The following is a 14,046-nucleotide window of genomic DNA, read 5'->3' as shown; positions in this document are numbered from 1 at the left end:
GCAGCTGCACAAGTCATCACTTTCACCAAATGGCAAACACTTAACATCTTTGGCCGTAAAGAGCAGTTGGTAAGAACAAAACTGTACATTAGCATTGCCTCAAAAATTAAAGAGGTACCAAAAAGTGAAAGCTATAACAGCCATGGATATTATTCAACATCAGAAAACTGGAACCAGTGTTGGAGTCCAAACTAAAACAAGATCAGTCATGAAACTAGACACAAGACCAAACACAAGACAAGTGACAAGTAACAGGGTGAACAATGACGAACGAATGCTTTTATTGCAAATTCATTTGAAAAGCTTGTGACTTGAATTCAGACTGGAGGTCTTGTGTTGGTCTTGAGGGAACTCTGACCCTGAGTCATTTTGGCAATTCCAACGGCAACCTCACCTCTCGGCCGGCCATGCAATGGAAGAAGTACTCCTGCGGTCGGATGCCAGTCAGGAACCGCCCATCCACGTATCCGCCGGCTCTCGGGGATGGGTCGTAGGGCAGGAAGGACGGCAGGGACCGCCCACTGGCCATGAGCGGTGGCCGACGCCCCTCCAGCTCTATCTGGCCCAGCAGGCAGGAGATCTGCATGCAGTTGACCTGTGGGGCGGGGCAAAGTGGTGCGGTCAAAATGAGGTCAGCGTCTTTGTGGTGAAGGAAAGACTGATTGAATAAACCTAAAACCTTCTTTCACGAGAAATCAATACATAAAGATGCCTATTTTCATCCGAAGTCTTATGCAATCCTGTCAAGTCTTGCACAATCATATAAAGTCTTATGCAATCCTGTCAAGTCTTGCACAATCATATAAAGTCTTATGCAATCCTGTCAAGTCTTGCACAATCATATAAAGTCTTATGCAATCCTGTCAAGTCTTGCACAATCATATAAAGTCTTATGCAATCCTGTCAAGTCTTGCACAATCATATAAAGTCTTATGCAATCCTGTCAAGTCTTGCACAATCATATAAAGTCTTATGCAATCCTGTCAAGTCTTGCACAATCATATAAAGTCTTATGCAATCCTGTAAAGTCTTGCACAATCATATAAAGTCTTATGCAATCCTGTCAAGTCTTGCACAATCATATAAAATCTTATGCAATCCTGTCAAGTCTTGCACAATCATTTAAAATCTTATGCAATCCTGTCAAGTCTTGCACAATCATATAAAGTCTTATGCAATCCTGTCAAGTCTTGCACAATCATATAAAATCTTATGCAATCCTGTCAAGTCTTGCACAATCATATAAAGTCTTATGCAATCCTGTCAAGTCTTGCACAATCATATAAAGTCTTATGCAATCCTGTCAAGTCTTGCACAATCATATAAAGTCTTATGCAATCCTTTATGTCATCTATACATTACAAATGCAAAAATGCTGAAGAAATGAATCTTCTTCGGCCGTCTTTCTAACTAATGCTTGCTTGAACAAATGACAATGTCTTATTAAGCAAACAGCAACGGACAACACGGTAAAACTGTGGTCCAGGATCAATGGTAGAAGATACAACTATGGTATCCAAAATAAAGAACTTCTGGAAAATTTGATTTTGAAAGCCACTTTCAATATAAAAGTCAGGCGCACCTAAGCATTCAACCTGCAGGCATGCATTAGGAAATTCGGACATGAAATCAGAATAATCCACACTGCAACAGACTTTTACAGCATTCTGTTATTGGTAATGGCACACTTGAGTAGTGAAAAATGAGGAAATCAGCTGATACAAGAAAAAATTGCTTGCCTGATTCTAAACCCATTCGGAAATGATTTATTTCTCTTGTACTCGTTTGCGATTTTGTAATTGGCCAGTTCTCCATAAACATCCTTGGGTGAAAAGCTCGGACACTGACTTACCTGAGACCCCTTGGCCCCCGACAGCACCATCAGCTGTAGGTTGTTGTCTGGAAACTCCTTCTCCAGCCCTTTGGATAGGCAGGCGTTGCTGATCTCGTTAGTAAATCTGTCTGTTTGTCCTTTCATCTTCAGATCGATCTCTCGCAACTCCGTGTCGTCAGATTTCCTGTTTAAATGAAGTGTGGCAGGCAGATTTAATTGGCCTCGTAGGTGCAACAGTTCACACTAGGAGGTGGTTAGGGCACGGCAGCTATACACAACCTATCACTTGTAAAAACTCTTATGCATGACTGGACGAGGGCGCTGTGACGATGACAATGGTGGTTTGAAGAGTTCCTATGCCCCTTCTCATGACTCTCCACCAACTTGTCTGCGCATTTCAGTGCATAGTGTGAAATGCATAATGAAAGTGTTCCTTGAATTTCAAAGCCTGGCATATTTCTAATGTTGAACTTTAAATAAAGTCAAGTATTTCCACCAAGAAGGATACATGCTCACTTGCTGGCATTGTAGCAAGGTAACAATCCTCACTCAACAAATCAGAGAAGTCTGAGAACTGGCCATTTCTGAGAACTGGCTATTGAATTCTACCAACCTGTGCGCTTCTTCGTATCTCTCCTTCAGTGCTGTTAAGTTGCTGGCATCCTCTACGTCCAGAGCATTGGATACAACCTCAGGCCCGATGCCTTTGGCCTTGCTGATCAACTTCCTCCTTTTGGCATTGCCCTGGGAGTGAGATAGAACAACAGAGGAACATCTTCATAAAAAGCAGGTGACATGTCACTGAAATGATTACCATATGACAACTCTCTATTATGGGCAAATACATGAGTTTACAGGAATATACTTGATGAGAAATTTATAGTCATTTCAAAGATGGATTTGCGCCAGGGAGATGTAAATTAATTTTGGATTTTGCCCTGCCCAACGTGTATTTTAACACTGTATACTCCGTGTATGCCCCCAACGGCTTGTAAGAAAAACCACAAGCGTACTCGGGTGGGACTTGAACCCATGACCTCCGGCTTAATAGTGCAGACGTTTTGACAACTCGACCACCAAGCTTGCCGGTGTCGGCTGGATGGTTTGAATTAGATGTAGCAGCGGGTACCACAAAGAACTATTTCAAAGGTGGATTTGCGCTGGGGAGATGTAAATTTATGGCCGAAGGAGGTCATGCCTTCCCCTAGCAATGCGCCAAAGTTTTCATTTCTTTGAAAAAATAATGAGAAAAAGGCGTACTTTTTGGTCTGTAAAAATTGTAAAGAGCCCCAAAATGTAGCCTCATGCCTCAAGACGGCCATAAAAAAGTTACATTAAAAATCCCAATTTTGTTGGCCCCCCCCAAAAAAAATTGGTTCTGGATCTGTCCTGGTGGAAAACTATCTTAAAACAGATGGTATATATCAAAATCTAAGTACGTACAACCCTGTCGTAATTGATGGAACCATGGGAAACATTTGTACCTTTTCTGTGACCAGGATGTCCTGAACGCCAAGCGTGAAGCCAGTGAACTGCTGCAAGAACGTTGTGAACAGCCTCCCAAGGCAACTCAGTAGCTTCCCGGCAACTTGTCCTCCGTACAACTGTAAAATAAACAAGCCAACCTCACTTGACTGTTGGGAAACTTTGGACAAATAACCGAGAGCTATCACCATCGGCAAAACGAATTTCCGTCAGGAAAAACTCTGTCTTTTGTCAACATGTTTTTTATTGGCACTGCACACTGTATACTTTCTGAGAGCCTGTGTTAGAAATTGGACTGGCTTTAAAATCAAAAACAGAAATGCTGTTTCCTTCAAATTTGGTCTGCTGATAGATTTCTTCAACACTTTACCACAAATCTATTTTGACAGTAGTGTTATAAATAGTTTAAAAATTATCATCATTATTGGTATTTGATAAAGAGAATTACACCAATATTTCCTCATATGAAATGAACTCAAACACTTTTCATTAAAAACTCATTACAATCATTCTCAAATATATGTTCATTGCACATTTTAGAGGTTAACCATACTATGACACTCAGTGTGGTCATGAGAACTTTTCAGTCCTTAACCCGAAGGCACTATGGTACAAGAAAGCAATACTCTGGTATTAATATACGCATACCTCAAAGCAGCAGTGCACCAAACCATAGCAGGTGTTTCCATAGTTGGCCTTGTCTAGTACCCCGCATACAAGCTCCCCTCCTCTCACAATGATCTCAGACTCTGTCATTGATAACCCTGTTAGGGGTGTGCCCCTGCTGGAAGTCAATTGAGGTCCTTTCTTCACCTGGGTCCAAGACTAAAGAGAAAGTAAAAGAAATCACAAGAAAATCGGATGAGGGTTTGGCGGGAGGAAATTTTAAGACGACGCATGCATTTAAAAGAGAATTTCACTAAAGAAACCAAATCTAAGGCAAATTTTGGGGATGCTGAATGGAATGATGAACTCTCATCCTTTTTTTCCTAGGCAAATTTCATCAGTGCTGAAGACCCACCTTACTGCCAATCTTGGCCTTGCCCTTGAAGTTGATGGCTGGCAAATCCTCAGGGATGACGTTGAGAAGCAGTGTGGATATCACCTGCTTGCCGGACCACAACTGGGCGGGCTTCATGATGGATGGTGGCAGGAGACGAATCTCCGTAGGGTGGTCCGTCAAGGCACTGAAGACTAGCTGCTGGTAGTCAGCTCTGGAAACAAAGGGGGTGAACTGTCACAGAAAGGAGTACCAGTGCACCTGCAGGGGCACCAGTCCACCTGGAAGGGTACCAGTCCACCTAGAGGGGTGTCAGTCCACGTAGAGGTGCTTCAGTCCACCTACAGGGGTACCGTGAGTGGCATCTTTCCACCTAGATGAGTAACAGGGGTACCAGTTCACCCAGCGGTGTAACAGTCTATATAGAAGGGTACCAGTCAACCTTAAGGGGTGCCAGTCCACCGGGAGGGATACCGATTCACCTACAGGGGTTCTAGTCTACCCAACGGGGTACCAGTCCCAGTAGAGGGGAACCAGTCCATCTAGAGAGGTACCAGTCCATCTCCAGGAAACTTGTTGGTCAAAGTTTTGAGGTACCTACCTGTTGAAGAACCTGCCCCTGACTGTCATCTTCACCCCTGCCACCATGTGATCTTGGATCAGTCCACCCAGAGGGGTGCCATCTTTGGGAACAAGGTACTGCTCACTGGTATTGGCTGCCAAATGAAAAAGACAAACCTGTCTGGTTTGCATTTACAGTGACATGAAAGTGCCATCTCAAAAATGCCTGATAGCAAGACCTGCCAACAGTTTCAGTATTCAGCACAGATGCCACCCCACTGAAAAAAATGTCTGTCTATTCATCCAAATAATCTACCAATAGTGAATGCCTCAGCCCTGCCGATCTCATTCTGAGGGAAGTGCACGTTCATCTCATCTCCATCAAAATCTGCGTTGTAAGTCTTGCAGGCTGAGTAGTGCAGACGCAGCGTCTTTTCGCCGGGCAACACACGGACCTGTGAAGAAATCACAGAGCCAACTTGAGATAGTGTTCATTCCAACATACCCACCATTGACAGCATGTGTATGGACTTGGATACGAGGCAAACCTTTGCACGATGTAATGAACACTAAACAGGGAATGACAATTCCAAGATTGTACGTCAGTTTTGATTGTGTAGCAACTCACCCTGATAAGACACCGGGTGCAAACTACTAGAACATTTAAAAAGACATCAAATCAAATTGAAGATAGTCCGTGAGATTCTCAAAATGTGAAAGGTTAGCAACTGCAACTTTTTCCGACTAGAACAAAATGAAAATGTGCTCTTTTAGGTTTAAAGAACCTCAGATGAAGTTTACTTTCAAACCGTAGCTTTAAATGTGGGCTTGAGGCAATACCTTATGAGCCATAATACTGGGCTTGTGCAGTGTGGGCTGGCGATTCAGCAGCACAATATCTCCTGTTCGTATGTGCCTGTGAACCTAAATAACAAACAACAGACAAGAGTCACGAATCAAATACCGAAAACACTATGGTCTTGATAGAGTGCCGGAGTGAATACGTCATGCGCACGATTGTGTGTATAAACATGCATTAGCGCAAGAACTAGCGCGTGAACCATCACACACACGTGCTGCATTCATCTGCACTACACGTCCTGGTTCCAAATGACGCCACTCTTTGGTACTCTATACACAGTCATCTAAGTACTCTGGCCGTCCCAACGGTAGTATTTGGGACAGTTTTTGAAAACAGGCAATGTCGTGTATATGTAGGTAGATATGCTGAGGTCTGTGGCTGCTTGCTGGTAGCGTGAGCAACGCTTTGATGGTGAAAATGTCCAGCCTCGTAAGACAAGATCCTTGGAGACTTCAGGTCTTTGGTATCAACATTGAAAGGCTCAATGTTCAGTGGCTTGTGCTCAATCTAACATTGGACTGTGAGCATACTATAAGTGTTCAAATTCCTACTGACATCCAATACTCTGGTACCTGCTGACCGCAGGAACAAACAATTCAAGGTTTGTTTTTCTCACCAAACATACCTTCTTCTGCCAGTTGGGTCCGTGGTGAATGTTCTTGGGGACCAGGAGCTGTTTAGCGGCCGCCTCTCGCTGGGAGTGATTCCAAGCGCTCAGTCTCATCTGACTGCCGTCTCCGTTCTCTATCAGCAAGGCCCTGCATAGCAAGGTGACAATCCAGCAAAAAAAATGTGAGATCGTCCTCCACATCCAAAGAATTATATAATATGTACCACAAAAATCAAAGCTATGAAGTTAAAAATACTGAAGGTTAACAGAATTTGATGCCCTAAAATGATTGCCCAAAAAAGTCAAGATTTACCATGCTAATTCTTCATAAAGTAGTCAAACAGACACCTTATTCTAAAGATAGTATCTTTTCAGTGTTTGACATGGAACTACACATCAACGGTTTTTCTCAGAAGATTACTTTTCTGACAATGATAAATCTAACAAAGAGTTGTCGTGGTTGTAGCAAGGGTTCAGGCCAGTCTAGGTGGTTAGGGAACAAAGATGTACAAGACTCTTTCCTGCAAATAATTTTTCTCTCCATGGAAAAAAAGAAGACCTTAATTTTACCCAGGGTGCTCATTGGGTCCGTTCATCACTGCTTCCCTCAGCTCCCGCACGTTCCAGTCGGTGACCGGCTGGGGATAGGACAGCTTCTTGGCAATGATCTCCGGGATACCGATCTCGTCGGTGTTGATGTAAGGGTCCGGAGAGATGACAGAGCGAGCGGCGTAGTTGACACGCTTGCCCATCATGTGCTTACGGAATAGGCCTTCTTTTTTCTCCAACAGCTGAAAAAAGCAAGATCCAACATCAATTTCCAGTGCAATAATCATTCCAATTCCAATAAATGCTTCTGCTATGAAGCAAAGTGAGGGTAACTGAAAGTGTTGTATTCGAGTCCATCACAAGTCCCTTCACAAGTCCAGTCACAAGTCCAGTCATAAGTAACAGGGTGACCAATGACAAAGGAATACTTTTATCACAGATCATTTGAATAGCTACGACTGACTGACTTGTGATGGACTTACAGGGACTTGAATGACTCGAATACAACACTGGTTACCGGTGTATAACACACTATAGGATTATTGTTTAGTCTTTGTGGATAAAAAAGCAGTCAGCCGCTAATGATGAACTGCAAGACTCCAAATTACCTGGAACCTTTGCCCTCGCCAGCGTTCAATCACTCCTTGGTGGAAAGAGATGACCAAGGCAAAGTGTCCTCCTCAGGAACACAGTTTTTTGAAAAAAAAAAATACCCCATTGCGTACAGCATCACGCTAATGAGCCAACCCAGTTCTGTTTAATATTTACACCTCATGATATGGGAAAAAAAAGTCTACTGTAAAACAATGACCTGTAGCCCTCTTGATCAGAGACCTAGTTTCTTAAAGAATATTTACTGACAATTCTAATGCACAACATTACACATTCTATAATGGTGCCACTGCATACATTGTGCTTTGCACTATGCATTGATGCGCACACGAAATATAAAATGGCACATTTGGGAGACGAATATATGAACTTTGTTTCCATGAACTTACAGCTCATTGCCAGTTTTAATCTCAGCATTTTTTCCAACTGTGGCCAACTCCTTGACTTAAACTCCGGCCCTGAGCTGGGCACTTTTACCTGTTTGATTCCTGGCTGCTTGTCACGTGACAGCTTGTCAAGGTTGCTGTCCACGACCGTGTTGACATGGGTCTGCAGCGTCACCCAGGCATTCTGCAGCTTCTCCGCATTGGTCTTGCCTGGGATGGACGCCAATATACTCTGCAAAGATCACAATAACAACAATTCCATGAACACGGTCACTGTTACATCTAATTTATTCCAGAGGGCAAATTTTTATAAAGATAGGTTTGAGCAATGGTAACCTTGGGGAAAGTCCTTTATTGAAAAGGATTTGGGGAAAAGTCCTCACCCTCCTTTATTGGGTGAAACGCTGCAACACTTGAAATGTTTGGTGTCATTGCCCTGTTTTTCCAGGGCAACGCAAGTTTGTGAAGACTATTATCGCATGACAAAGAGATCTGCAGGAGACCAACGAGAATGTCCCCTTCTTTAATAGACTTAGACCATCATGATTTGTTTGCATGTATGCTTCCATCTGACAGTAAGGTAGGCCAAAATCCACCAAGCCCCCAGGCCCCTTAACCCTACTCATCCCCCCCACCCCCAAGATTATTAATCGTATTGAAATCGGAGGATTGGGGGCTGTTAGGGTTAAACAAAGCATACTGTACATAAGCATGATGTCATTATATTTTAGGTATATTAACCCTAATTCCTGGACATTTTTGCCAAGAACGTTCCTAATCTTCCAAAATCTGCCAATGTTAAGAAAAATCAACGGTGCATTTTGTAGCTTGATAGTGGCTGGTTTTCCTGTTTTTCTGTTTTCCTCTATCCTGCAAAATCCTTGAAATCCTTGCGCTGGACTTGAAAAAATACCGGAGACTTCAGGTTTAGAAAAACTGCAAACCACTGAACCAAGTTACAAATAGCAATAACATTAAGCATACATTTTTCTACCTTGTCATTTTCCTCCTGCTCTTTGGTCTTGCTGCCTTCCTCCCCCTGTTGTTGCTCTTCCCCTTGCTGCCTCTCCTCCCCCTGTCGGCCCATTATCCGTAGCAGTACCCTCAGTGTCTGACAGTCCTTCAGCACTTTGGCCAAGTTGGCCGTCTGGGGGTTGTCAAATTTCTTCTCCATCACACCGGTAATCTGTGCAAACCGAAACACAGGTCATCTGGCATTAGTTTGAACATTTAAATGCCTGGTACGGTGCAAACAGCCTCTTGAGGTGACCAGCTGGGCATTTTATTTCCCCAAGGCAAAGTTGAGGGAGAAATGGAAAGATCAAAAGATCACCGCAGGAGGCTGGTATTCCTCAATAAAGTGAAGCTGTTGGCATTTGTACTGTGCTGCAACTGAACACTAATCTATGACTGCATCCCTTCAACGAGGAGTTCATGGCGGAGAGCAGAGCCGTTAATCAAGCGAGGTAGATCAGAGGAGAGGGTGGTCAGGCACTCTTCAGCCCTACATCCAAGACAGACAGAACTCACCGGTCTAAACTTGGAGGGTATCACTGGGATGACATCGAGAAAGAACAGATCTGCGGCCGATCGCTCCTCCACCTCATCGGTCTGCTCGCCCCCCTCAGCCTCATCCATGGCGTCTTCCGTGAGGCGGAGGATTTCATCAGTGGTCTCCTCCGTGGCTTCAGAGTTCTCCTTGTCTCCATCAAACTCCACGGCCTTTAGCATGCCAAAGAGACATCTGAGTATAGATCCTGGGGTACAGACAACAACGGCTGATTTCATGATAAAGGTCTGCACATCCGCAAATTCTGTGCCATAAAAAGGCAAGGTGCGACTGCACAATGAGTTTGTTGATAGATTCCAGGAAAAGTGGCCAAGCTGGAATATCATGTGACTGTGTCCGACTGACTTGGCTACGGCTTGAAACTACACACGTGACTGTTGAAGGCATTAAGTAGGGGCTTCATGCAAAAACACCACAGTTGCAAGCGAAATATTTCCAGCCAGAGCCTCCTTTTCTTTGCTTTACTGACGCTAGTTGAGTGTGTTGATGCTTGTTGACACTAAATAGCATGACCACTTTTTGGGGGTATACGGATGCAGAAGAAAGTCTTTTAAATATAATGAAGGGCTTTTGGGGAGGGGGTAGCTAGGTTTTCAGTCAGCATTTGAGAATTGGTTGTCCAAGTTTACGTGTACCTTGAAGTGAAAAACAGCTGCTAAGTTGCTGAGGTTTCAAGCTTTACACGCATTTGTCTAACAAAGCGTGATGTTCAAAATGGCCCACAGGGTGTCCACAAGACGCCAAGCCACCCGTCTAGCGTGAGGGAGCTGAACAGACCAAGCGGTCATCGCCTTCAACTCTACCCACCTTCTTTTTTCATGACCTTGCGCAGGTGGGTCCGGGCCTCCTGCGGCGAGATGAAGACCGTCAGCAGTGTGGTCTTCTTCTCTCCTGTCTTGGTCAGGATGCGGGAGTTGTGTTCGCTGCGCATGTCCCGCATATGAGCCCCGCAGCGGTAGCACTTGCGGCCCCTGGGCAGGAGGTGCTGCTGGAGGAAGTCCTGGATCAGTTGGCGCCGCCGGTCCTGGATGTGACGGCTCTTGGGCAGGTGGCATGGCTGGTCTTGTTCTGGCATCATTCAAGACAAACAGTGATGATTTAAATAATAATGATAATAATGATAATGTTTTAAATCAAATTGATTCAAGCCATTTCATTTTATGTGTGGTATGATTTAAGTCCACTTTCTGAGAGACTTGTGTTTACTGGACTTGAAATAGGGCCAAGAGACTTGAGACTCCGCACAAGTCCAGCATGAAGCCACACAAGAATGACTGTTTCGTTATTCTTAGCATCCTTTAAATGTCAAATTATCAAATGGAAAACTCAAACAGTATCTCCAATATTGTTTCAAACCCTAGGAACGCTTCCCTGAACACACTCTGACAGCAAGAAATGTGACTCTACATGCTCTGTTATTTCATGTATGAAAGTGTTCTGCTTTTCTTGGTTTCTTTATGTAGCTTTTATTCCCTGTAAGCATGTGGAGATTTACTTTTTGTAAAATACTACGTCTGGAACAACTATGAAAGCTGGGAAATGTCAGTCCTCTTCTTTGTTTTTCAATTACTGATTACATGTGGGACCAAATTTCTGCAATATGCAGGCCCAAGGCATGTCTATTCATTACTCGGGCCATTTGCTTCACAGTAGAACATTTGGTTTTAATACTGAATGACTTGGACCAGATTTTGGGTTCCAGACTTGGTCTTGGATTTGGACTTGAACCAGAGGGACTCGGAGTTGGAGGGCTTGACTACAACACTGGTTTGCAGGTCCTGGCGGCATGGATATGTCAATATTTTGGTCTTTGAATAGTTGTATTTCCAATCAAACATTCAACAATTCCACGTTACCAGTACCAAGATTTGTGGTAAACTAGTGCAAACCCAGATCCTTCAAAATCAACCATGACTTTTTGGAGGATTTTGTAGGATTGAGGTAGAGAGGGCCCAGCCACCGTTGGTTTTCATGGGACATGATGTTCCTTGAAAATGTAAATATAATGTGCCATCCACTTTTTGCACATTAAAGGATTTTGGAGGATTCAGGAAAATTTCCAGCAAGAATGCCTGGGAGGTTGGGGCTAACTTTGTCCAAGTTCATCAGTGACAATCAGTCAACCACTAGTCAATATTGCATGGTCCCCCGGATACATGTTGTACACAGGTTACCATGGAAATATTGCCCGGCAGTCAACAAGTGGTCACTGATAGAACTTGGACTTTGTTGTACCTTCTTTGAGAGCAGCGTCCAGGCAGTCACTGAGAGCTGTCTCTACAGTGTCGGCCAAGACAACGTCCTTGTCCTCTGTCTCAGCCAGCGTCTGTTTCACCAGGTCGGCCATGTGATCGATCAGGTTCAGCAGACCACGATCAAGGGCCCGCAGTTGGTACTTGACCAGCTGCATGGTCCAGCGGGGCGGCTGGAGGGTGTGGCACTTTAAGCAAGTGGCCCTCAGCAGCTGGGACGGAGACAAGGAGCAAAGAGGAGATAGGTTGGAGAGTGCACTGAGATTCAGGGAAGTCTGACTAACAGTTTGTAGCAGTTATCTAAAAACTTGTCCAATGTGAGCCTTCTGTCTGGCCAAATCACACCACTGCAATGTCCCTGTTGGCCCACATCATCAGGAGATCTGTCTACATGTATACCTTATCCTCACTAAATACAACAGAGTGCACAAGTGCTAAAAGCTTGCTTAGTGTACTTTTGCATTTAGCAGCGAACACAAGTGGCCGAGTCCTATGCATAACGTGACAGGGCCCAGGATGGTGTTTGTCCAGTACGGCATGCAATGCTGCGTTTTGACGCATTCTGTTGCATTCAGCAGGGTTCGCTTCTCAACTGTGTTGCATTTTTGTTGCACTCACCAGGACGCTGTATTAGAGAGACTCCGAAGGGGGACAAGGGATGAGTTAATCTGTTGAGTGCTATTGCAACCCATTATCCGAATTGGCCTCACACAAATGCTCATGTTGCACTCGCTCTTCAATTTAAGGTAAATGTGTATATTAGTAATATTTCTTATAGGAGTTGACAGTATGCGTATAGCTAGCGCACAATTAATGGCTTCTAACTGGGGTTGTAAGATAAGTCTATTCATGAGTAGTTTTAGATACCCTGACTTGACACAGACAGAAGAAGTACTTTTAAGAAGTATTGTCCATGCACAACTACTGTTCTTTGAATTTCTGCCACAATGATGGACAATTCCATCATCTCTTGACATCAAGACAAATGATTTGCTTTTTCATCCATGTCTGCAGCGGGAAGAACAGGTAAAACAGCACAATGATTCAAATGTCAAAATCTAAGACAGTTTTTTTTTGGGGGGGGAGGGGCTACCTGGAAGACAAGCCTGAAGAAGAGGGGGTTGAATACTGGCAAGGGCAGGCTGATGTGGCCCATGTGACCAGGGCAGTGCAAGGAGCTGAGGAAACAGGTGTCACAGAGTTCATTGCGGTCACTGGGACCTGTAAAAGACGACACAGGAATGACAGATCAATATGCATCATAAACATTTGATAAAAGCCCACCCCCGTCGGCCTGATCCATCAGAATCCACAAGGAGGTGTAGGGGCTCTTAAAGGATTCAGACAGGCAAACAAGTACCTTACATGGCACTTGATGAACCTGCGATTGACTGGTATGTCATCCAACAGGAATTGAATGCCCTTGGGAATTTCAGGTCAAAGAAACAGGAGACACACAACGGCCAGATGAGCCATACCGACTTGGGACAGACCTCAGTGAAAAAAAGATGCCCATGCAACAATCTGAAACCTACCAAACACTGGATCATAGAGTCCACCGCTGGTAGCATGGCCCAACTCGTCAAATGACCGTGGGTTTGTGACCTCCTTGACACTGAGATGACAAAGCTCGGCACTGCTATAGGATGAGAAGGTCACACTCTGCATTCGCTTGTTGGCAATCTTGTTCCTGAAAGCTGACATGGTGTACTTTCCACACTTTGTACATGCACGTACAAATTTCTCTACACTTCTGAAAAAGAGAAGATTTATCCTCTAAAGTGTAAGGAGGTATTAAGCATGGTTAAGCATCACAAAAAACAATAACCCCTGTACTTTCCACTTCAGGGAAAAACACATCAGTGATGTCTGTATGTGAAATCCTTCGCATCAAGTCCACATAGGCCCAGGCCTTCATCACTGTTGACTGATGTCATGACTGTTGCAATGTTTAGTCAGGCATCCATCACGTCCAATTTGAAGATTGTAATTTTAAATGGGATTTTTCGTTTAATATAATTTTGCAGACCCCTTGTTCGGTTGTAAATTTCCGTCCCACTAACTCTAGATTAAAAATGCAAGCCCTCTTTGATAAAGTAAAGTATAAACAACAATATACCAAAAGTTCACATCTATTCCGTGTTCGGTGTCCAGCCGACAGTCCCCTCCCTGAGTGAGACAATTTGGCGCACGTGTGCACGTATAATCATTCAGGCTAGTTCCCAGTCCCCACAATGTCCTTTGAACTACGAATATACACATTAGAACGGAGACCAGTCGATTTATCTTTAAATAGCATCAACTTCGGCTTTGTTCAAATTACTT

The 14,046-nt window shown here is 44.0% G+C and overlaps 1 protein-coding gene across 1 annotated transcript in view; it reads right to left on the bottom strand.

Moving 5' to 3' along the window:
- The window catches only part of LOC110978517 (DNA-directed RNA polymerase I subunit RPA1-like), a 26,050-nt gene extending 12,004 nt beyond the window's left edge, over nt 1-14,046 (bottom strand). Inside the window, exons 1-19 of the mRNA XM_022233574.2 lie at nt 13,841-14,046; nt 13,257-13,474; nt 12,815-12,942; nt 11,705-11,933; nt 10,277-10,537; nt 9,430-9,656; nt 8,894-9,085; nt 7,991-8,131; nt 6,923-7,143; nt 6,368-6,500; nt 5,721-5,804; nt 5,197-5,335; nt 4,921-5,035; nt 4,341-4,533; nt 3,968-4,144; nt 3,319-3,438; nt 2,448-2,578; nt 1,853-2,018; nt 395-595 (exon numbers count right to left, since the gene is read on the bottom strand). Of these exons, the coding sequence (XP_022089266.2) occupies nt 395-595; nt 1,853-2,018; nt 2,448-2,578; nt 3,319-3,438; nt 3,968-4,144; nt 4,341-4,533; nt 4,921-5,035; nt 5,197-5,335; nt 5,721-5,804; nt 6,368-6,500; nt 6,923-7,143; nt 7,991-8,131; nt 8,894-9,085; nt 9,430-9,656; nt 10,277-10,537; nt 11,705-11,933; nt 12,815-12,942; nt 13,257-13,425 (3,027 nt within the window). The 5' untranslated portion in view covers nt 13,426-13,474; nt 13,841-14,046. The remainder of the gene's footprint in view (nt 1-394; nt 596-1,852; nt 2,019-2,447; nt 2,579-3,318; nt 3,439-3,967; nt 4,145-4,340; nt 4,534-4,920; nt 5,036-5,196; nt 5,336-5,720; nt 5,805-6,367; nt 6,501-6,922; nt 7,144-7,990; nt 8,132-8,893; nt 9,086-9,429; nt 9,657-10,276; nt 10,538-11,704; nt 11,934-12,814; nt 12,943-13,256; nt 13,475-13,840) is intronic.

The sequence above is a fragment of the Acanthaster planci genome, linkage group LG12, assembly GCF_054643075.1.
Source record: "Acanthaster planci isolate LZ-2023a linkage group LG12, COTS_SCS, whole genome shotgun sequence".
NCBI classification, from domain to species: Eukaryota; Metazoa; Echinodermata; class Asteroidea; order Valvatida; family Acanthasteridae; genus Acanthaster; species Acanthaster planci.
This window is presented reverse-complemented; position numbering and strand designations above follow the sequence as displayed.